Here is a 21,525-nt window from a genome sequence, read left to right on the forward strand (position 1 = left end):
AGGTAACATAGAAAATAAATCTAGGAGAAACTGACTAAATGTCCTGGGACTATCAGACGGTCGTGTGACAAGGTATACCGTCGCTAAGATGCAGTCGACCATATTGCAAATGCTACTCAGTCTGACCAGTATTCTGATGGGAAATACCAATGCCTGACCGCCCAGCAGAAGAGCATCAGTTCTCGGTCAGCTGGTGTCACCATATCCCATGCCTGGCGGACCGCAACTCCCAGCTAAGTTTCTTCTCTATGTTCAACGAGTTGATCTTTCCAATCCGGGTCATTGCAACTATCTATTCTCTCCATGTTGGCGAAGGGACTCAGGTAAAGGATAAGAAATGGGATCCATATGGATCCATATTATCCATCAATTGGCGAATGCCCGTGGAACTGCCAGTGGTAAGGAAAGTCAGTAAATTAGAAAAAATATACTTGCGGTTGGTTGATGGACCAGTGCTAAACTGTACCGTAATGTCATCTGGCAGTACAGAAAACCAAAAGTCTTGGAGTATTGCAAGGAAATATCCAGAACTGTAAGTTTGGGTGTGCAAAATAAAGAAAATACCATACCCTCGCTAAGGACGACTGCATGCTTCAACTCTATCGAAGCCGTCTCATGCATCGGTCCGTCGATCAATTAACAACCTTATCTCTGTCAACGTCTTCTGTAATGATTTGAGAAACTCCTGAATTGATTCCCATATCTCCTCGATTGCCAGCATTATGGTACAGGCCAAACAGGACTAGTAGGACCAGACTGTTCTTGTTCGGTAAGACAACCTTGTAAAGGGCTTATGGTAATGAGGAGCAACTTCAAATGGAGACTCCGCCTGTAGAGCCGGCGAAGGATGAGACAGTACTTAGCCCCTATCATGGTGTTCGTTCACACACCCTCGGCAATATCCGACTTCAGTGAATTGGACAGCTTGCCAGTTGCTTGCTGTCCAACAGCTTGCCCATGCAAACTCTTCAGTGCTTTCGTCGTGCGGTCGCAGTTCCATCACGTCTTGGATTCACTTCCAGGAGCATCACCGGGACAACACCTCCTTCTACGCCATGGTTCATTCGATACTGAAGGACCAGTTCAATCAATAGTTAGGCATACACCTCCACATCTTGCTCCAAAAACACATGAGCTTCCCGAAAACATCCCCGCCGGCATAAGGCAACTATTTTTGCAGCTCACTAAATCTCCTTTTCTCGAGCCGTCGACTTTGAGTGTTGAACGACCTGTCGCCGCTCTTCCTGGCCCTCCATTACTTCGAACGATACCCAAGGGTCGCCGGAAACGCGGTCGTACCTACTCTGGTGAAGGTCTTGTTGAAGAGCCTGGAGGTATATGGGACTGGGTAATTACTGCTCAGGTGTGTGTGCTCTGACGCCCTCCGTCTTTCTTGCTGACGACTGTTTCGCCAGGTGAAAGAAGGCACCGAAAATCGAGGATCGATAGAAGCTGTCGTGCGTCAAGTGCGAAAGAATGTGTGTCTGTTCAGCCCTTTTTGTCTCGCAGTAATTGAATATTGTTGTTCAGCTGTTGTCTGTGGACCCACCGCTGCCGCTTCCGCCAAATTCTAAGCGGAGAATGCACAACGGGTGGGCTATGGTTGATGCAGGCAATTTTGCTGTCCATATACTGAGCCGCGATGCGCGACGGAAATATTTTGAAAGATCGGTGTCCGAGTGGTAGTTTACTAACACGTAAACAATTGCTCAAGCTCATTTCATACCTTGAAATTTAGATAACCTTTCTCAAGTCGAATCTACCCTTCTAATATTACAAGATATCGTGACGGCTCAGTTGATTATCCCCTTTTCCACCGCATCGTTAGGTCCTTCCTCTCAATTCGATATTCCCTATCCTTCCTAAGTTTTTCAGCGTATATGTAAGTGAAGACTATCAGATCGAGCACTACTGGGATCCACTGCTGACTCTCTAGCTAGCCCGTGTGTTTCATACAATGCCTCGTTTTCTATCCCGACAATCAGACCATCCTTCAGACCAGCTGAGGACATCCCAATTCGTCTTGCAGATGATGGCGCGTGAAGGAGGGAGAGTGACCTCCAAATAACCCTTCTTCGGGTTATCGATCGGAAGGAAAAAGTTGGTTCGTCGATAATATTTCGCGACAGGTGTCTGCGAACTGATCAAGGTTACTGCGAACGAGCTGAAGCACGCCATCAGTAATATCCTGCGATGAACGGACTATCATACCATGCTATTCATCATCCCCAGGTTCCAGTGATAGCCATTTCCGTCAGGAGCCGTGAAGACGCGTTTCCTATGGACTTGCTCGGTGAGTGCATGTCTTAATTGAGGAGTCAAACACATTTTGCACCTTTTGAAGATGCCCCGTGCGGGAACTGGCCTTGTCTGCCTCAACCTCACCCACACTGAACCCACTTCCTCCTGCACCTCCGAACCATCGCAGACGCGAAGATGTTAGACAATGCCATTCAATTTCGCCAAGCCGAAAAAAACCGCTATCCTCCATGCGTCGTTCGAGCGCTTCATCGTCCATAGAACCCGCAGGTAAGCATGCATTATTTCGCATCGCCTTCCAAACCGTTGAAGTACGCGGTGACCAGAGCGACTTGGAGGGAGTGGTCACTTTTGTACATGACTTGCCCATTGGCGTTGGTTATGGTCGTGTGGCGAACCCAGTCGTCGGAAAATATGAGTTTCATTCGTCGCTGATGCTACAGTGATGAGAGAACAAAGACAGTGCTTGGCGGTCATAGAGCGCATGGATTTGCAAGTTTCTTTTCTGTGGATGCTAGCGAGTTGCGACCCTTGCGAAAGGAATCAAAATTCCTGCGGGAAAACCTTCCACTTCCACATGTACATTTGATCTCCACAATTGGACTTGCCATTCATCTCGTCTGTTGGCTCTGATAACCTGCGGTGACAATGTGGTGCGAATTATAAGCTTCTCAGCTTTCTCGCGGGCCCACTGAGGTGAGCTTGTATCCAGAAAGATAAAATAGAATGAAACATGCTGTCGACCACTTGTACATATAGACTTTTTAGAGGTTGGCAAAAGTACTTCCAGTGCTAACGATGTTCTAAGCAGGATAACACACATTTCAGTCATGATCAGAGCAAGGTCGAATTACATTAAATAAACCAAACATCACCCATACTAATCTGACTAGACGATTGAGACATCCAAATCATGCCGAGAGAAAGCAGCTTCTGAAAAGTATCTCGCCCGCACAGCCCTCCCTCCGAAGTACCTGCCATCCAACTCCCTCACGGTCTTCCACGCACCAGAAGGGCCCGCAAACAATACAAATATGCGGACAGATTCCTCTGGTTCCGCCGGCAGAGGATGAGTCAGATGTACAATAACTCGCTCGACGGTTCCATTCTTCGAGCACTCCTCACCTAAAGGAATTCAGTCAAAATTTAATAAATGGAAATCTCTAAAACTCACCAATTTCATCTCTCAGATCGCCATCGTCCACATCTTCCGGTCCAACCATATTGGTTAGCACCACTACACGACTGGGCTCCCCAAACCTTACACGGTCTTCGCGGCTCTTTGCGTCCTCGTTGTCATTGATGATCCGACCCATCTTTGAACCCATTGCGGGTTTGCCTTTGCCTTGACCCTGCGGTTGATTTTGACCCTTCTTGCCTTTACCTTGGGCAGCGACTTGCTCGACAGTGAGAGCGTTCACAATACCGCTTCCATCGGCGCCAAGACCTTGACCTTCCTTGTGCCCCCACTTAGCCATCAAACGAGCTGCAAAACCCTGCGGATCAGGGCTGATATAATTGTCAGACATATTCGACGGTGGATGTATTTAAGCGTACCGAGTTTGAGCCTCTTCTTGCGGTGGTGGACCAGGTAAGCTTGATCCTAGTCCCGACCCACCTGCAGTTGCGGCAAGCGCACTAAGGCGCGCTGCGATACTTGCAGCAGCCTTGGCCCTGTCTTCAAACGTAGCTGGTATTTGAGAAGATGGTGGGGGAGGTGGTGGTGGAATATTCGCCGGTGGAGCAAAGGGGTTGTATGCCAACGGAGGGGGAGAAGGCGGCGGAGGCACGGATGTTGCCGGTTGCGTTGGCTGCGGGGGAGGAGCAGGTGGCAGGCTTGATGGCTCAAAAGGCGAAGCTGTAGGACGGAGCTTCGATGACATTGCTAGGCGACGTAGGTACGCCTCTTCCCCTGTCTCATCACGATTTTGGGGAATAGACGGCTCAATACTCGATGACAACCCAGGGATGCTGTCCTCGTCATCGGCGCCGCCCGGAGATGGTTGACGGAGAGGGGAAGCGGATGCAGAGAACGCGGGCGGGCGGATACCTCCCGAGGACATGACAAGGCGGCGCTGATAGGCCTCATCACCCGACATGTTATGGTCAACAGGGGCAGGTGTCAGTGACGGTACTCCAACGGCAGCACCAGCAGACATTGCAAGTCGCCGCTGAAAGGCCTCTTCCCCTGACATATTACGATCCACCTGGACTGGGGGAGTAAAGGCACCAAGTCCACGGGGACGTTCGTCATCTGCACGAGACCACTTATCGAAAGACCCGTTGTCAAATCTCCCTGAAACCAGAAGTTAAGCTTCGCCACACATCTAGAGTTAGTTTGCACACCACTCTTTTTTGGACGTTCGCCTTCACTGTCGCTACCTGTGTGATCGCTTCCTCTGTCGAGGGCCTCGCGAGCACGCTTCCTTTCAGCCGCACGTTCGGATGCCCGCTCGACGCGGTCACGTTGCTTCCATATTTTATATTCGTTGTAGTCATTTGGCTTGAGAGCGTCGTAAGACTCCAAGGGATCCCATACCGCCACGACTGGGGCATTCTTATTCTGCATACGAAGGATCAATGACGACACCAGATTGAGTAAGGGAAAATAAAACCTTCTTCCCCTTCCTTCCACCCCCTCCACCGGCCCTGCGTTTGTGTTGAGCCTTGAAGCCATTCACATCTTCATCGAGTACCATGGATGGAGGTTTGACTTTCTTGCCCCAGCTTTCCTTTTTGCGCCATGCAGAGTCCTTCTGGGCGGTGTCGTCCTTGACTTCTTCTTGTTGATCCGTAGTCACTAGTTCTGGGGGAGCGAAGACGACGGCTGTCGCAGAAAGGCCCGAAGCTGACGTGGCGGCGGAAATCGTAGCTGTTGCAGGAGTGGGTAGGGCCGTGGCACCCAAGGGAAGGCGGGTTAAGGCGGGCTTGGGTTTTGCTGGCGCACGACGAACGGGAGCGAACGCAAGCGCAGCGGACCACCCTGTGCGATTTCGAAGGAGTAGCATGATGAATTGCGACGGTCAATATTTTGCTTCTAGACTCGATGTGCAGGGGAGGGGGAGATACCGGCTGAAAGCTTTCCTAAAGACCCAGATTCTGTTCCTCCAATACTTCCATCCTCTGCCTTGAATCCATCGTTGCTTGTGTTAGTTGATGCTGTTGCTGAAACAGCCTCTAGAGCTGCAGGAGTTTCGACTTTCTCTACTTTATGTGCAGGTGTCGGTAGTGCAGGCGAGGCGGATGTAGATGATGAAGAAAGACTGAAAGTTGCGCCAGAAGAGAATTGGATACCGCCGTACAGGCCGCCTGCTCTACTCGACATGGTGGTCAAACAACAACCATGGGAATGTGATACATCATCGCTAAATATTTTTGCAATTTTCGGCAAAATACATAGATATTTTTTCGTGCACACAGGAGGACAGAAATTTTGACCCGTTCAATAAAATTAATCTACCCAACAACCCGCTCAGTATGTACGCTTGAATGGTGGGACTGCCTTGCATTCATTTTCATCCAGAGTCTTGCCAATGACACCACGGTACTTGAGAGTGACGTCGGGCGAGTTGACATTGTTCTGCCACGTGAGGGTGTGCTTCATCCAGTTGTCGTCGTCACGCTACAGGTCCAGTTTAGACAAAAACAGTGAAAGGCGTGATGTAAATACTGACCTCAGGGTAGTCCTCACGAGCGTGAGCGCCTCGTGACTCCTTACGAGCAGCAGCGGCCGTGATAGTTTGAACTGCACACTGTAGGAGGTTGCGTAGCTCAAGAGTCTCGACAAGATCACTAAGATAATGGCATTAGCGAGGAATTAGCATCATATAGATGCTGGTCGTACGAGTTCCAGATCATGCTCCTATCCTTAATGCCAACATTGTCAAACGATTTGTATATCTCCCGGACCTTCTGAACGCCTTCGTCGAGAGTCTGTTGCATGCTGCGAGGAATCGTCAGTATCCCTTTTTCGCACTAAGTTGGCGGAACGCACCGGAAAACAGCGGCATCAGACTGCATAGCTTTTTGCATTTCCAGCCTTATATCGGCAGTAGGCTTTGGGCCATCCGCATTTCTGATCTGGTCCAAGAACTCTACAGCTCTCGAGGCCAGCTTCCTCAGGAATAGCCTTGTGAGCCTTTCCAGGAGTCAATGTCTCCGCAATATGATGAGCACAAGCGCGACCGAAGACCACGAGATCCAGGAGGGAATTTGCACCAAGACGGTTCGCGCCGTGAACGGACACGCACGCAGCCTCACCAGCTGCATATAGACCAGGAACAATCTTGTCCTTGCCATTCTAATCACGGCGAATGAGCGTAGCGCGACGAGGACAACTAGCGCAAGCTTACCTCATCAACAGTCAGCACCTCGCCAGTGTACTTGGTGGGAATACCACCCACTGTCGGGAGGTCAGCTATTACAGTCCAGACAGCAAAAGAGAGACACTAACTGTTGTAATGGACAGTAGGCAGCACTGGGATAGGCTCCTTGGTGACATCAACTCCGGAGAAGATAGCAGCAGTCTCAGAAATACCGGGCAATCTCTCGTGAAGAACTTCAGGGGGCAAATGACTGAGCTGAAGGTATAAGTGATCCTTCTCAGGTCCAACACCGCGGCCTTCACGGATCTCAATCGTCATCGAACGAGACACGACATCACGCGAAGCAAGATCCTTGGCAGTGGGTGCATAACGCTCCATGAAACGCTCGCCCTCAGAGTTCAGGAGGTAGCCTCCCTCGCCACGAGAACCTAGTGCACAGTCAGCTGCAAGGCAGACACCTTATAGGAAAAAAATTACCCTCAGTAATGAGACAGCCGGCGCCATAGATACCAGTTGGGTGGAACTGAACAAACTCCAGGTCCTGCAGAGGAAGGCCAGCGCGAGCGACCATTGCATTCCCATCACCCGAACAAGTGTGCGCACTCGTGCAGCTGAAATATGCACGACCGTAACCACCAGTTGCGAGGACCGTTTTGTGGGCCCTGAATCGGTGCAGCGTACCGTCCTCCATGTTAAGCGCAATAACTCCAACACACTCGCCATCCTGCATAATCAAATCCAGAGCAAAGTATTCGATGAAGAAATTCGTGTTGTGTCGGAGCGACTGGCCGTAAAGGGTGTGGAGGAGAGCGTGACCGGTACGATCGGCAGCGGCAGCACAACGGTATGCCTGACCACCTTTACCATACTTCAAAGACTGACCACCAAAGGCACGTTGGTAAATTTTCCCGTCCTTGGTACGGGAGAATGGAACACCATAATGTTCAAGCTAGAAACAGAGATAAGCCAAGAAAACAACAAGTATGTAAGATATAAACTTACCTCAATGACTGATCTGGGCGCCTCGCGGCACATATAATGAATAGCATCCTGGTCACCAAGCCAGTCAGAGCCTTTGACCTGTGGAAATTCAGCCCAACTAAACAACTGGGGAGCATAACACATCAAAGGACACGAACCGTATCGTACATGTGCCATCGCCAGTCGTCTTCCGTCATGTTCTACAGGTAGCTCATTAGTGAGAAGAGCATAAACACTTCAAGGTATACTTACGCCGAGGGCAGCATTGATACCACCCTTGAAAACGTGTGATGAGCGTGTCAGACACATACTGAACAAGTTGCAACATACCTGTGCCGCGACAGTGTGACTCCGAGTTGGGAATAGCTTGGTGATGCAAGCCGTGTTGAAGCCAGCTTCCGCAAGACCGAAAGCGGCGCGAAGGCCAGCACCACCAGCACCACTAAAGTATACACATACTCAGCTCTGCTAATGTCATAATTGGTCCGAAACGCTGCTCACACGACAATAGCATCGTACTCGTGCTCGATAAGAGGATATTTGCCTGAAGACCAGGACTTAAGAACCGTCAGGATACTGGAAAATAAAACATGGGAACTGTGAGATATACCTTGACCTCCTCTGCCTTGACTGGATTAGTCGCAACGACTCTCCTGACGGGAAGTGAGGTGGAAAAAGCACGCTGAGGACGAAGCAGAGCCCTAGAAGGCAACGCCTTGGACACCGACTTCTTGAACATCGATGGTGGTGTCGTCGTCGTGCGCGAGAAAGAAAAATACACAAGAGACTCCGATGGGCTACGGAAAAGTTGTTGACACCTGGAGGCCTTGCAATGGGAAATCACGCTGATCGGCTATTGGGCAACAAAACAAATGCCGTACAACCCCCGCAATTTGTGTTACTTCTAGTACCAACTCCAAGTACATTAATCTAATACAAACATATGTACAGATATCCATTAGCACGCTCGTAATCTCATCAAGATTCCGCCTATTAACCATCACAGTTATCTACTTGAGAACTCCCAGCGGATCATGCTGCACTTCACTTCGGACCTTCGGAGTTTGATCGCTTGCGACTGCCGCAGGCGGGATCCCGCCTGTCTCAGGCGTGCGTTGGAAAGGATTGTTGGATGATAAGCGAAGGGGTGTCCGTTGCATCGTAATCGGCTTGGTGGGGAACAACGCAGTCGATGACTGAGAGCGATTATGAATCAACGGTGCCGTAGAAATCCTCAAGGCCATCGAAGAAGAGTTCAAAGGAGCGGATGTCGTTGTCCGAAGAATCCCGACCGCGGGTGTGTTTGGAGAAAAATGTCGAACTTCCCGCTGCACTGGTGGCGGTGGGTGCTCGTTTGTATTTGGTGTAACACTGAGGATAGGAGAGGTCGTCATCGACCGTTGTCTTGGTTGAGAGGCAGACGGCTCCCTAGACTCCTGCTCGCTCTGACCTTCCAAACGCCTATTGTATTCTTCCACCCCCCATAGACGGCGCTCGTCGATCTCCTTGACCTCACCGCCTAGGATGTCCCGTATATAAGTCAGTGACCCGAGAGCTTCCTTTTGCTGCATCGAAATCCGCTCAGAATCCTTATTTGTGGCTTCCGCTGATTCCTTGGACTGCAGAACGCTCAGTATCCAAGTAATTGATTCGCCGAGGCGTTTATTCTGCCCTCTCAGCTCTGTTGCAGCACGTTCTGCTTCCACGCGGCTTTCGTGCTCCGAAACATGTCTGTCATCTGTCACATGTTCGTCCAGCAATGGATATGCTGCATACGGCGCCGATGCCATAGACGGCGTGCGAACCAGAGATGCAGCTAATTCGGGGAGATTACGCTATGATATCACAAATCAGGAGAAGGACATCCTCGACGTTGTCTTGACTTACTCTTAGCTCAGATACGGCATTCATTACGGTCTTGTTGATCCCGAGGCTCTCGCCGCGATCCATGAGCCCTCGAGCAATTAATTCTGGTAGTCCCATCTGGAATGAGGGCGATTGACGCATATGCTCTCCTTGTCCACTGGAGGTTCCATGGAAATCTGATGAGGACATCTGATGACCTGGAGGACGAGTCCTCCGCCTCATTTGGACAGGTGGATCCGGTACTTCGAGGGGTATATTTAGGAGGTTGCGGTTTTCAGTCATCACAATCGCGCCCGAGGAGGGTGTACGGGAAATTTCCAGCAACGACGCTTGGCGAAGTAATAGGATTGCGTGATGCGGAGCTCCATCTTCAACCTGAGAACACGGAGGGTATCGCAATAGGTACGTTAGTTGCATACTATAGTCCGATGAGATTACTGCAGATCATTAATATCCGAATACAACTTCGGAGGGTATTGAGACTCACGTTTGGTTCGTATCCGAATAAGCATAGCTACGCATATCCACTGAGCGAGCTCAGAAATTGCAATTGGGCTCGCAAACAGCCCATCCCATAAAATCATCGCGTCGTCCATAGAAATTTCACGCGTGAACAACAGGCGAAGCCATCGTCTGACAATGTGACCGATCAAATCAGCTCAAGACAGTCAGCCGAGAAGATATGTAACCACTTACAAACCATAGATCTGAGGCTCGATGCCTGAGCTCTGCAACGCACCGTAAAGAATGGGATCCACAGATTTTAGAAGACTATTTTGAATGTGGTTGGAAGCCACAGTAATCGGCGATACATATGGCTTAAAGTTCACTTGACCACGCGCGGAGGACGTTTCTACGGATGACGGTTCGCGCCACTCGTACCACTGAGAGATGCCATCCATGATGGCGCAGAAAAGTGCCCACGAATCAGCTGCGATCCACGCCCGCGAGCAAACCTCCCGAAAGACGGATTCATGCGATGGTGATGTAGCATCATCGACAGTAGAGTCATAATCTAAAGCCAAAGATATTTATTCTTCAGCTTTGAAAGCAGACATATGAGCGGACCAAGCAGACGAGACGTAGACTGTGGACACATGGAAGACCTAACAGCGATTGGATCACATACCTACAGCATAGTATACGGGCGCAAGTAGCTCATGCATGCCTTGCCGGTATTCGATATCGGGGTGCATGACAGCGTACAGGAACAGGATATTGGTGAGCTGTTGCTGCACATCCTCGTCACGAAAGTAGCCTATGTCAGGGAAGCTGCAGGAAAAACATCTACCCCAAACTGTAAAGGTCTGGGCAGGAAACTCACGTGCGCTCAACGTCCTGCTGGATAGTCTTCCTGAGATCTACAGCTGCAAACCATTCCCTCCAAGGGTTCTTCAATGCACACCATCAAGACGATGATCGAGTACATGCAATAAAGCCTCGCACCTCATCATGCAAACTGAGAGGATTGTTAGTCTCCAAGTCCGTTGGCGGCTTGGTGTTCCTCCTCGGAATGGTAAGTCCTGGTACAACGAAGGTCTCATCGTAAGATCCATCTGGTGCACGCATCTTCTCCAGCAGCAGCTCGGAATACTGCTTTCGGTGGGCGCGTAAAGCGTCGAGCGGCGGTACCGGCATTTCGTGTGGCGGAGGTTCCAGCGGCACATTCTTCAAGAGGAACAGCTAGAGGAAGTTGGTGTGAGCACGACACAGTCCGATCAGTGTATTCGCCTCGCCTTCCATGCTAGACTTCTGCCTGGTACACCGATACCACCATCTGAAGATTGGAGGAGGCGGCCTGCTGCGATCGCATCTCTTAGCTTGGAGAGGCTCGACCCGCTGTGAAAGAGGTGGTCGTAGACATTCCTAAGGACCAGTCTTGTGCTCAGATTTTCCTGTTGTTGCTATATAACGTACCTCGTTATTTGTTGAGGGGGACGTGTTCTTGAGGGTTGTGCCATGACGAACGCTCAGCGTTCCGGACAAGGAAGGTCCAGCTTAGCGAGCTTAACGCACACATGACATACTCGGTCCATATACTTATCAGATTGTCTTATCTAACGTTTTCACCCCATATTGTGTATGCAGAGATGGAAGGGAAATTCATTCTAGGAAAATGCGATAATGTAACATACAACTGTAGGGACATTATTTGATCATGACAATCGTACTGTGCATGCGATGAAATATGACGTAAAATGCGCAAGACCACTGGACAAACAACATGCGACTGCTTTAGTCGACCTCCTCAACTGAAGGACCGTCCTCGCCAGCGCCAGGGAAACCACCCGGTGCACCGCCAGGGAAACCGCCGGGAGCACCACCAGGGAAGCCACCAGGAGCACCGCCAGGAGGACCACCTGCAGCACTGTAGAGCTTCTGCATGATGGGGTTGGCAATACCCTCCAACTCCTTTTGCTTGCCCTCGTACTCCTCCTTCGATGCTTCCTGTGATGCATCCAGCCATGAGATGGTCTCGTTGACGGCGCTCTCAAGCTTCGACTTGTCGGCAGGGTCGAACTTATCAGCCAGCTTCTCGTCGCTGATGGAATTGCGGAGGTTGTAAGCGTAAGATTCGAGGCCGTTCTTGGCCTGAATGCGAGCAGCGGCAGCCTCATCCTCAGCTATAAGAAAGGAATATCAGGTTATATTCACAAATATCGCAGAAAAGCAGAAACGTACCCTTGTATTTCTCAGCCTCGTTGACCATGCGCTCGATCTCCTCAGCCGACAAGCGACCCTTGTCGTTGGTGATGGTGATGCGATTCGACTTGCCGGTCGTCTTGTCAGATGCAGACACGTTCAAGATACCGTTGGCGTCAATGTCGAAGGTGACCTCGATCTGAGGAACACCACGAGGAGCGGGAGGAATGCCAGACAACTCGAACTTGCCGAGCAAGTTGTTGTCCTTCGTGCGTGCACGCTCACCCTCGTACACCTGAATCAACACACCAGGCTGGTTGTCAGAGTACGTCGAGAACGTCTCGGACTTCTTGGTGGGGACGGTGGTGTTGCGCTTGATGAGGGCGGTCATGACACCACCAGCAGTCTCAATACCGAGCGAAAGAGGAGCGACATCGAGAAGGAGGAGGTCCTGAGTCTTCTCTGAAGTGTCGCCGGAAAGAATGGCAGCTTGAACGGCAGCACCGTAAGCAACAGCCTCGTCAGGGTTGATGCTCTTGTTGGGCTCCTTGCCGTTGAAGAAGTCGGACACGAGCTTAACGATACGGGGAATACGAGTAGAACCACCGACCAGAACGATTTCGTGGACGTTGGCCTTGTCGATCTTGGAATCCCGGAGAACTTTCTCAACGGGCTCGAGCGTGCTGCGGAATAGGTCCGCGCACAGCTCTTCGAAACGGGCACGAGTGAGGGAAGTGTAGAAGTCGATACCCTCGAAGAGGGAGTCGATCTCAATGGAAGTCTGCGTAGCCGATGACAAGGTACGCTTAGCACGCTCGCAAGCAGTCCGTAGACGACGGAGAGCACGAGGGTTGGAGGAAAGATCTGCATCGATGTCATAAGCACCGGAGTAAATAACTAGGTTAGAAGATAGACTCACCCTTCTTGTGCTTGCGCTTGAACTCCTGCGCAAAGTGGTTCACGAGCCGGTTGTCGAAGTCCTCACCACCCAAGTGAGTGTCTCCGGCAGTAGCCTTAACCTCGAAGATACCCTCCTCGATGGTCAAGAGCGACACATCGAAGGTTCCTCCTCCAAGATCGAAAATGAGGACATTGCGCTCGCCAACGACTTTCTTGTCAAGACCGTAGGCGATGGCAGCAGCTGTAGGCTCGTTGATGATACGGAGGACGTTCATTCCCGAGATAGTACCAGCATCCTTGGTTGCCTGCCGTTGCGAGTCGTTGAAGTAGGCAGGGACGGTGACGACGGCGTCGTTGATGCTGTACCCCAAGTACGACTCGGCAGTCTCCTTCATCTTGAGGAGAACCATGGAGGAAATCTCTTCAGGAGAGAACTCCTTAGACTCTCCCTTGTACTCGACTCGGATGTAGGGCTTCCCGCCCTTGTTGAAGACGACGAATGGGAAGTGCTTGATGTCCGACTGGACCTCAGCATCGTCAAATTTGCGACCGATGAGACGCTTGGCATCAAAAACGCTGTGGTGACGCGTTAGCGCGAGACAAATGCAAGGTACATATGGTGACTTACGTGTGATGGGGGTTCATGGCGACCTGGTTTTTAGCAGCGTCACCGATCAACCGTTCGTTGTCGGAAAACGAGACATAGGAGGGGGTAGTCCGGTTACCCTGGTCGTTGGCAATGATCTCAACACGATCATTTTGCCAGACACCGACACATCTAGATAATTTTCGATGACGTTGATCAGATATACAGTAAAAAATTAAACTCACGAGTAGGTGGTGCCCAAGTCGATACCAATAGCTTTGGCTGGCGACATTTTAAGAGATGAATCTTAAGTGGGATAAGGCAAAGTTGATTTGAAGAAGTTCTACGCTCTGCGAGCTCACCTATAGAGGACTGAGGAAAAAGATGACAGTGAAGAAAGATGATGGCGAGTTTACATCTTTTATATGGATGATATTCTTCGTCATTCCAGGACGTTCCTTCAGCATTCTAGAGGGTTCCTTTCTGACGTAGTTCGATTACATAACCACAACATATCTAATTAGGAATATTCTCCTAGCTTCGCGAGACGCCTTCCCCGCAGCCCTGGCTCCATTCTCACTCCAACCCTAGAGACAAATGTGGTATGTTGGTCACGACAATGTCCAAAATATACGTCTAGAGGATATGTATCGTACGGTAGGGGGTAAAAGGAAATTTCGCAGTCAAAGAAGCATATAACGAATGCTGTACACGCTCCAGGCTGGCTCATCAGAACATAAAAGTGACACACTGTGTTACGAAGTAAGATAGCCCTAATGTCGGTCGAGAAATATAAAACAGACAGAAATGAGGCAGCGCAGAAAACAAAGCGGATTGAGAATGTCGTCAGTCATGAGGTTTTGAAGCTCAGCTCTTATCTTTGTCAATTCGCAGTCATGATCATACGAGGGAACATCGAGGAAATACGCGATGGGCAATTATGCCCCATTTGTATGATGCCCCCCGATTCCAAGAGTATCGTCCAGGCTCCGATGGGCTTGCAGGTCGCGAATGACAGATGGATCCACTGAACACAAAGTAAAAACCCAAACTGCGGATTAATAACAAGAAAAGGCACGCACCAGGAAGGACGCTCTTTCGTCGTACATGAGGACTCTGAGACACAGGCGAATGATCACCCCCGACTTGCGGAAACTCGCGCTGAAACCACGTGGTAAACATGTGCACCCAGATTGTAGATAAATAGAGATACTACTCACATCCAACCCAGGATCAGCCATGGGCACTCGTTCGATACCAGATTCGTCGAGATCACCAGGAATATCACCATCAAGCGACACTGCGTTCAGCTCCATCGATAAATCCAGAATATCCGAATCATCACCGGGCGATGGAGGAGGTGGGGGTAGACGTTCAACCTCTTCAAATCCTGGAGGCAACTTCCCGCCAGCGTTCTGTATTGCCTTTTCACGCACTCTCTGCCACTGCTCATATCGCTCAACAGCATGTTGTTGCTCCCTGCGATTATCTGGGATTCATATCAAGCCAACGTGGAATGTCAGTCTGAACTTACTCGATCTTCCGTTGTTTGTAGTGTTGCATCGTTTCGTCAAACAGCTCTGGGTTGATCTCCATAAACAACTTCAGTGCATTATACACCATCCCGTGAATAGTCCTGACCAGACGTGAGTAGCAGTCTAGTGTTAGAATCGGCAGACGCACCGGTTCCAGTGGCTCTTGGAATTCGTATACAACGCAGGAAAGACGAGTGGCAGGAGGACAGGTAGATTATCGCTCATGAGATTGACTACGTATTCGTTGTTCCAGTACAGCAGGGCTCGCTCAGCAACCTGGAAGTGCTGGCTGTTGATGCATCGCGCAAGTTGCTGGAACAGCGGGACCTGGATCTTCTGGAACTCCGAGGGATCGGTGACATCAAGTACTTCCTCGACTTCATTCAGGAACATAACCTCTTTTGGAGAGTTGACCTTGGGCCAGTATTTCAGCAGTCCGAGCATAACTTCCTCCGCCAAGGTTGGATCCTTCTCGAGGAACTGCACGACACAGTACGCAAGCTGTGGGTGATAAAGCGAAAGACTCTTGACTTTATGTAGGGGAAGGAGCACCCGGGTTAAGAAGGTCTTGTGCTCATCCTTGAGAGGTAGGGCAAAGCCGTTGATGATGGAACCCAAGATCTCAAGCAGCTCGGCGATTCCATTATGTCTCTCGGTTTCGTAAATGAAATGATAAAAGACGTTGTTTATCGACCGACGGATAAAGGCCCGAAGGTTAAGGAATTTACCGTAAATGCGGTGTAGCGTAGTCTTGAGAAAGTCGCGTTCGCGAGGGTCTTCAGAGTCAAAGAGCTCGAGGAGATTTAGGACGAAGGGTTGATCAATGTATCGCTTGGCGAGATTGGTGTTGAAATCTGGGCTCTCGACGAAGCGAAGAAAAAATTCATAGACAATCTGGAGATGAGGCCAGGCGAGCTTCCAAGACAGGCTCGTCTTCCTCGGGGTCAAATGCATCACCGGTGGGATTGACAGGTGGGGGTATCGATCGGAAGAGGTTGACAGCAAACTGGTGTTAAAAGTGAGTATAAGACTACTGGGTGGTGGGGGATGAAGTACGAACCATGTTGACAACCTCGGGGTATATGTTTTCAGTGATGACAGTTCCTCTGAGTTGTGATATACTCGAGCATTTCGTGCAATGTCTGTGCCTTGATTTGTTTACCTTTAAGCTCAGCGCTCGCGTCATTGAAGTCGAATAATACACGGCATTGATTGAGCTTCTTGATAAATAAGATAGAACGCTCAGTGGGAGGAGTTTCTATAAAAAGACATGAATAGATGACGCGACATGGGTTGGTACGGGATGAGTGATTACCTGCGAAAGGAGGCAATTTTTCAATGTCGACCTTTTCTGTGACGACAAAGCGACTGCTCCGTTGTTTGCGTGGAGGCTTTCCGACGATAGGGATTGTATCGCGTGGGCCAGAGCGTAGACGGTTCAAGGTATTTGCGCGTGGAGGAGTTGAATTACCATCTAATCCAATAGTGCTGCGCTCTGGAGAATTATACGAGGCTGAGCGGGGCGCTAGGTCAGACACTGGGTCTGAGCTAACTACAACGATTGGTGGAATGGGAGAGGGGTTGCCTGTAGAATTGTACCTACGATCTGGGACTGATGGTGCGATTGAAGTAGAAGAAGGGGGACGACCAGAAGATGAAGCTCCTTGTGAACTGAGAGAGTGATTGCTAGAATTGTTGACTGATGCACCTGGAAGACCACCGGAAGCAGGCTGAGGAAGTGGCTTGCCGGTGTTCGGTGGTGGTGGTGGAGGTGCTGCTGTAGCTGGAGTTGTAGATTTTTGATCTTTAGACTTTGATGAGGAAGAATCTTGAGAACTCTTCCTGTTGAGCTGTGCAAGGAAAAGGTGTAAGTATTTAGTGATAAATTAGATGATAGATAAACTAACGAAAGATTTCTTGAGTCCCTTCATAATTGTAGCAGAACTGAAGTCTGCAATACACTAAATCGTTAACCAGCTGATTAAAAGTTGTTGATAGAGTTGGTACTGCGACTGCCACTGACGGGATCGATGGAAGGTAGTACGTCGTGACTCAACATCACACATTCAGTCACAAGTCACGACTCTTTTAAAACATATCAACTACAATTAAAAACTTATTATCCACCGCGTCCACATGTTATAATATAATAACATATATATCATTCAATGATAGCAACATTGTGATTCAAAAAAAGAATGAGACTAAAGGTCAGCTCGTGTGGTCCAGGCAAAAGTTTCGAATTGGTTCCTTTTTTGGAAGTCACGAGGACAGGTAACGACCATCACGTTCCCTCCCTTACCTTCTTGTCCCTATACCACTCCTTCACTATGGCTGGTAAGTCTCCCAATCACACTGAATTCATTGCTATCCGTTGATTTTCAGTGGTTTAGCCATTTACGCCGTATATACCTCTCCTACACACCCGCCTATACCAAACCACCTTCCTACTCTCATCGTAACTCCTCATGGCAAGTACCTAGTTTCACAACAATTATAATCTTTAATAATCCACAACAGGTCAACCGTCTAACATTCTCTACTCTTACCTTCATACAAACTTTGTATGTTCTTTATCTCCACTCCTCATAATTTGATTTCATATCTCGGCTATTAGAACACGGAGAATTACCTTTTGACTCCTTCTCCCCAGGGTGACCTTTGTGTCGCCAAGCTATTCCCTCCACGTCAGAATACCGGTAAAGCTACTGCATCCGACCCTGGCCATTCCTCTCCATCCGCCGCCCGTATCGTTCGCTGCGAAGCCTCTCGTAATCTAAAGTGGTCAATCGCAAACACAGGTGTGATATCACCTATCTACAAACTCTCCCTACCCTCTCCAGACTCCCCCGATCTCCCCCTCTTCCAAATCTCTAAACCGAATCCTAATGCTGCTTTCTGGAGCATGTTCTACTTTGCTTATGCTGGTCATAATATACCCCCAAAGCGTATCGAATTCGGAAAGATACAGAAGAACCCTCCAGGTCCAAACGGTGGTGGAACTAGAATTAGCATCACTGGGAAATCACCCGAGGAAAAAGCCGTGTGGCAGACCTTGGGAGAGGGAAATGAGGACTGTGTCGAATGGGTCGTTCTCTGCGCAGCACTAAACCTTCTCGAGTATGTCATTCATTATCTTCTCACATCCCTTATTGCATCCTGACTTTACACACAGCGATGAGATCATCAAGGCCGCCGAGAAAAACCCCCCTCCACCTGCCACCCCTGGTCCCATGCCAAACGGCGCGTCCGGTCCCATGCCAAACAGTGCGCCTGGTTCTATCCAGAACGGCGCGCCTGGCCCTGGCGGTAGACCGGCACCTGTTGCACTCCATGACCCCGGTCCAGCCTCCGCACCTCCCCCAGGTCAGCAACGCCCTGGCCCATCACAGCAGCATCCACCCCGCGGTCCGCCCCCTCCTCATGCCCAAGGAGGGCCAGGACCTGGCCCGGGTAGTCGCCCCCCACAAGGGTACCCCCCTCCAAGAGGATTCGCACCTGGGCAAGGTCCCCCTCCAGGGTCCATACCGCCTGGTCCTGGTCCTGGTCAGGGCGGTTATCCTCAAGGGTACGGTCCTGGACGTCACCCACCACCGCAACAGCACCGCATGCCGGGTCCTCCTGGTGGTCCTCCCCCTGGAATGCTCCCTGGTCGTGCGCCACCCCCACAGCAGCAATATTCTCAACAGATACCTCCTGGTCAACAGCAACAGCAGCAGCAGCAAGCAATGCCAAGACGTTTCTGAGACTTTCGTATACCTGGATGGTTTCTCACTACGAAACAGACTCTAATTTACCCCTTTTACCCCTCCCTGACGTTATCTGGTACCCGGCGTCTTCCATAGGTGTCATAACCCCACTGACTCTTAATTATCGTGCCTTTCATTTTTAGTGATCGACGTAGTTTGACCTTCTTGACGATATTATCACTCCTTCGAGCCTCTCAAGTGTACGAAGTATCGCGTTCTATTACGTTTCCATATTTTGCGGGATATAAATGTGGTTCCAATAAAAATCATGCCAGTAAAATCATGCCAGAGACCCTTATCAACAACGAAAAATCAGCAGCAAAGCGCATATCATACCCATAATGGACGTCTTAGTCTCTCTGGCAATCTCCATCTAGTTCTTGATGAGCTTCTGGAGGGCGTCCATCGAATACGCTGAATGAGTAAAAGTATGAATCAGCTGCGGTCACTCGTGCTATTTTCATCAGATACGCACATTTAGGCCGCTCGAGAGGCAGTCCCAATGCTATATCCACCATATCATTAGAACCCTATAGCTATCAGAAAACTTGTTATCAATACTGACCTCGTGCCCAGACCAGTTGGGTCAGAGCTCCCAAAGCTAGATGACACATGAGCGGTATGAAAAAGGTTAGTAGGTGGTGGCTTACCTCTGGAAACACCGAAGATAACGGTGTAGTACTTGAACTCAGTCAGACCGTAATGGTACAACACGCAGCCTTTCATGGTGATCAGGATCCAAGATTATACCACGTAAAGCAGGACTTGCCTGAAGTTGCGTCGACATTCGGGTAAGGGTTCTTCGTCTTCATCGTGATAACGTCAGAAGATTACTCCACTCCCACCTGAGCACACATACCTTTCCATGCTCCTTCAGAACATCGGGGGCTATCTCAGCCGTCTACACGGATAGATAAGTACAAATTCGAGAGGACGGAAATAGTAATTCTGACCTGCTGTACGAGCTGAATGATGGGGCTTGCTTGCAGATCCGGGCGTGTCTTGCAGAATTCCTGAAGAGCAACAAACCGAGGATCGGGGTTACGCAGGACCCCGTGCCCATATCTAAGCACCAGGTCAGGGCATGTCCCATCAGATTGATCACACGAGTACGAACCCAGGAACGACTTGACCACCCTTCAACGTCTTCCAGAGGTACTCCTTGATGTTCTCATGCGTTATGTTGTCACCAATCTCCTTCTGCATGGCCATCTGCCATCTCAGCACTTCCTGGTTCGCTAGGCTGAAGATGTGTTTGAGCGTTTGGACTACACGTGCAATGACTGGAAGCATACCCGTGAAGAGGTCCAGCGAGTGCAAAGAGAGCCGCGGAGTAGGAGATATACGGGTCAGAGAGCGTCGATCCAACAAGGTCTGGCCATTCTCGTCAAAACATGGACACAGGCATCGGCGAAGAGGGGCACTCACGAGCAGTGTGAGCCGAAGCATTACCACCTTCGTGGTCACCGTGCAAGGCGATATACAAACGGAGATACTCCGTCAAGTGTTCATTTTGACCAAACCCGAGCATGTGGGAGTAGTTACCTGTGGACACACTGAGCATGCTTTTACGGATACTGGTACAGATACTGACCGACAAGATCCAAATTCTTGTTAATAGGTACAATCGACCTATCGGGGTGGTAGACGTTGCGGTAAATACGCGCCGCCAAAGCAGGGAGCTTCGCAATGAGGTTCAAGCAGTCTTCAAGAGTGTACGTCCAATACTCCGGCTTCTTGATTCCACGCTCATATGCTTCCTGGAACACGGAGTCATGGTTCAAAGCTGCAACACCCATACCCAACTGCGTCATCGGGTGGAGAGTCTTTGGTAGGCTGGATAGCAAAATTTTAAAAAACTGAAGACCAAGACCACAGCAGGGACATACGAGTCAATAAGCTTCTCGACAAAAGGCGGGAGTTCTCCCTTCTCTGCGAGCTCAGCGGACAGTTGACGGCTTTGCTCCGCGGTGGGAACTTTGCCAGTGAGGAGCAGCCAAAGCATGCTCTCAGCTGTCATCTCCTTACCACCAGGTGCCGAGGGGAGCACCTTTTGGCAGTCCGGGATGGTCATTCCGTGGAACCGGATGCCCTGAATAACGCATTAGCATCGGGTCGGCTGTAGTACGGAGGTTAGTTCGCGAACCTCATTCGGGTCCAAGACAGAGGCTTCCCAGAGCATGGCTTTGAGACCGCGCATGCCACCCAGGATGTTCTCCACCTATGTGACGCGTCAATAAACCTTACGGTCGTGACTCCTTGTTCAAGACTGACCTTGACTTCTCCGACTACTGCTTGACTATGTTCGGCTTTCTATTACAGGATGGTGACTAATGTTAGTCCATTATATTTGGAAGGAGCGACGCTGGACTGACTAGTTTCTTGAGTTGTTCCTGCTTGGCCGGAATGACTTCTTGCAGGGTTTCTTTGAGAGACTTGAGAAACTTGGTATGAGCAAAGACGTCATCGAATAAGGTAACGGTAATATACCTTAGTAGAAGCCAGACGCCTGAAGCCATTGGTGGAGATATTTCTCGCGACAGACTTTGCCAGCAAAGAGGAACGACCGATCATGGTGAAAGTGGTGAGTTGGGGTGAAAAGAAATAATCGGACGATGGCGTGTTATAAGTCCGAGCGAAACTTTTAGGCGCCAGCAAGTTCAAAATTCAAATGCATGTGC

General features: G+C 49.9%; 8 protein-coding genes across 8 annotated transcripts; 2 read left to right on the top strand and 6 right to left on the bottom strand.

Moving 5' to 3' along the window:
- Positions 1-871: 871 nt before the first annotated feature.
- Positions 872-1,686, top strand: EDB91DRAFT_1041817 (uncharacterized protein; the record flags this gene model as incomplete). Its single annotated transcript, XM_041312954.1, has 3 exons — positions 872-1,363; positions 1,416-1,478; positions 1,531-1,686. 3 exons carry the CDS (start codon positions 872-874, stop codon positions 1,684-1,686), a joined length of 711 nt encoding a protein of 236 aa, XP_041184322.1.
- Positions 1,687-2,966: 1,280 nt separating this feature from the next.
- On the bottom strand, positions 2,967-5,599 carry EDB91DRAFT_1092958 (uncharacterized protein). The gene is made up of 6 exons (XM_041316776.1): positions 5,329-5,599; positions 4,875-5,242; positions 4,606-4,822; positions 3,817-4,555; positions 3,434-3,768; positions 2,967-3,384 (listed from the first exon to the last, which is right to left on the bottom strand). The coding sequence occupies exons 1-6, from the start codon at positions 5,582-5,584 to the stop codon at positions 3,149-3,151; spliced, it is 2,151 nt and encodes a 716-aa protein (XP_041184323.1). The 5' UTR covers positions 5,585-5,599; the 3' UTR covers positions 2,967-3,148.
- Positions 5,600-5,731: 132 nt separating this feature from the next.
- Positions 5,732-8,304, bottom strand: EDB91DRAFT_1241549 (succinate dehydrogenase; the record flags this gene model as incomplete). Its single annotated transcript, XM_041322090.1, has 14 exons — positions 5,732-5,881; positions 5,934-6,051; positions 6,104-6,202; positions 6,254-6,315; positions 6,353-6,559; positions 6,612-6,661; positions 6,713-7,012; positions 7,062-7,533; positions 7,587-7,664; positions 7,724-7,765; positions 7,818-7,841; positions 7,896-8,007; positions 8,067-8,122; positions 8,176-8,304. 14 exons carry the CDS (start codon positions 8,302-8,304, stop codon positions 5,732-5,734), a joined length of 1,899 nt encoding a protein of 632 aa, XP_041184324.1.
- A 271-nt stretch (positions 8,305-8,575) lies between these two features.
- Positions 8,576-11,392, bottom strand: EDB91DRAFT_1233308 (rab-GTPase-TBC domain-containing protein; the record flags this gene model as incomplete). Its single annotated transcript, XM_041321087.1, has 9 exons — positions 8,576-9,400; positions 9,453-9,868; positions 9,919-10,064; positions 10,128-10,446; positions 10,561-10,703; positions 10,756-10,823; positions 10,878-11,114; positions 11,168-11,297; positions 11,349-11,392. 9 exons carry the CDS (start codon positions 11,390-11,392, stop codon positions 8,576-8,578), a joined length of 2,328 nt encoding a protein of 775 aa, XP_041184325.1.
- A 115-nt stretch (positions 11,393-11,507) lies between these two features.
- EDB91DRAFT_1092990 (heat shock protein HSS1) lies at positions 11,508-13,952 on the bottom strand. Its single transcript, XM_041316777.1, has 6 exons — positions 13,923-13,952; positions 13,806-13,866; positions 13,603-13,752; positions 12,994-13,550; positions 12,114-12,938; positions 11,508-12,055 (listed from the first exon to the last, which is right to left on the bottom strand). Exons 2-6 carry the CDS (start codon positions 13,850-13,852, stop codon positions 11,667-11,669), a joined length of 1,968 nt encoding a protein of 655 aa, XP_041184326.1. The 5' UTR covers positions 13,853-13,866; positions 13,923-13,952; the 3' UTR covers positions 11,508-11,666.
- A 546-nt stretch (positions 13,953-14,498) lies between these two features.
- EDB91DRAFT_1233310 (armadillo-type protein) lies at positions 14,499-17,026 on the bottom strand (the record flags this gene model as incomplete). The annotated part of the gene is made up of 10 exons (XM_041321088.1): positions 14,499-14,587; positions 14,643-14,721; positions 14,781-15,039; positions 15,095-15,196; positions 15,244-16,010; positions 16,066-16,101; positions 16,156-16,199; positions 16,258-16,353; positions 16,411-16,945; positions 17,003-17,026. The coding sequence occupies 10 exons, from the start codon at positions 17,024-17,026 to the stop codon at positions 14,499-14,501; spliced, it is 2,031 nt and encodes a 676-aa protein (XP_041184327.1).
- A 372-nt stretch (positions 17,027-17,398) lies between these two features.
- Positions 17,399-19,037, top strand: EDB91DRAFT_1092997 (uncharacterized protein). The gene is made up of 5 exons (XM_041316778.1): positions 17,399-17,432; positions 17,489-17,566; positions 17,616-17,659; positions 17,713-18,215; positions 18,271-19,037. Exons 1-5 carry the CDS (start codon positions 17,426-17,428, stop codon positions 18,839-18,841), a joined length of 1,203 nt encoding a protein of 400 aa, XP_041184328.1. The 5' UTR covers positions 17,399-17,425; the 3' UTR covers positions 18,842-19,037.
- EDB91DRAFT_1093002 (citrate synthase-like protein) lies at positions 19,038-21,489 on the bottom strand. Its single transcript, XM_041316779.1, has 16 exons — positions 21,335-21,489; positions 21,220-21,279; positions 21,119-21,157; positions 20,991-21,065; positions 20,734-20,936; positions 20,439-20,680; positions 20,273-20,389; positions 20,140-20,218; positions 19,962-20,087; positions 19,798-19,909; positions 19,704-19,745; positions 19,614-19,650; positions 19,495-19,563; positions 19,410-19,445; positions 19,320-19,349; positions 19,038-19,258 (listed from the first exon to the last, which is right to left on the bottom strand). Exons 1-16 carry the CDS (start codon positions 21,416-21,418, stop codon positions 19,218-19,220), a joined length of 1,392 nt encoding a protein of 463 aa, XP_041184329.1. The 5' UTR covers positions 21,419-21,489; the 3' UTR covers positions 19,038-19,217.
- Positions 21,490-21,525: the final 36 nt, after the last annotated feature.

Source organism: Suillus paluster, assembly GCF_016628075.1.
Source record: "Suillus paluster strain FC165 chromosome Unknown EDB91scaffold_1, whole genome shotgun sequence".
In the NCBI taxonomy this organism is placed as follows: Eukaryota; Fungi; Basidiomycota; class Agaricomycetes; order Boletales; family Suillaceae; genus Suillus; species Suillus paluster.

Coding starts and splice junctions, on each gene's coding strand:
- EDB91DRAFT_1092958 (XM_041316776.1), bottom strand. CDS start 5,584: ATGTCGAGTAGAGCAGGCGGCCTGTACGGCGGTATCCAATTCTCTTCT. Junction 5,243..5,328: donor TTTAGGAAAGCTTTCAGCCG/GTATCTCCCCCT, acceptor GAAATCGCACAG/GGTGGTCCGCTGCGCTTGCG. Junction 3,769..3,816: donor CAAGAAGAGGCTCAAACTCG/GTACGCTTAAAT, acceptor CAATTATATCAG/CCCTGATCCGCAGGGTTTTG.
- EDB91DRAFT_1092990 (XM_041316777.1), bottom strand. CDS start 13,852: ATGTCGCCAGCCAAAGCTATTGGTATCGACTTGGGCACCACCTACTC. Junction 13,551..13,602: donor GCCATGAACCCCCATCACAC/GTAAGTCACCAT, acceptor GCGTCACCACAG/CGTTTTTGATGCCAAGCGTC. Junction 12,056..12,113: donor CGAGGCTGAGAAATACAAGG/GTACGTTTCTGC, acceptor CCTTTCTTATAG/CTGAGGATGAGGCTGCCGCT.
- EDB91DRAFT_1092997 (XM_041316778.1), top strand. Junction 17,660..17,712: donor CTTACCTTCATACAAACTTT/GTATGTTCTTTA, acceptor CTCGGCTATTAG/AACACGGAGAATTACCTTTT. Junction 18,216..18,270: donor GCAGCACTAAACCTTCTCGA/GTATGTCATTCA, acceptor CTTTACACACAG/CGATGAGATCATCAAGGCCG.
- EDB91DRAFT_1093002 (XM_041316779.1), bottom strand. CDS start 21,418: ATGATCGGTCGTTCCTCTTTGCTGGCAAAGTCTGTCGCGAGAAATATC. Junction 19,746..19,797: donor TCATTCAGCTCGTACAGCAG/GTCAGAATTACT, acceptor CTATCCGTGTAG/ACGGCTGAGATAGCCCCCGA. Junction 19,259..19,319: donor GCCTCTCGAGCGGCCTAAAT/GTGCGTATCTGA, acceptor TTACTCATTCAG/CGTATTCGATGGACGCCCTC.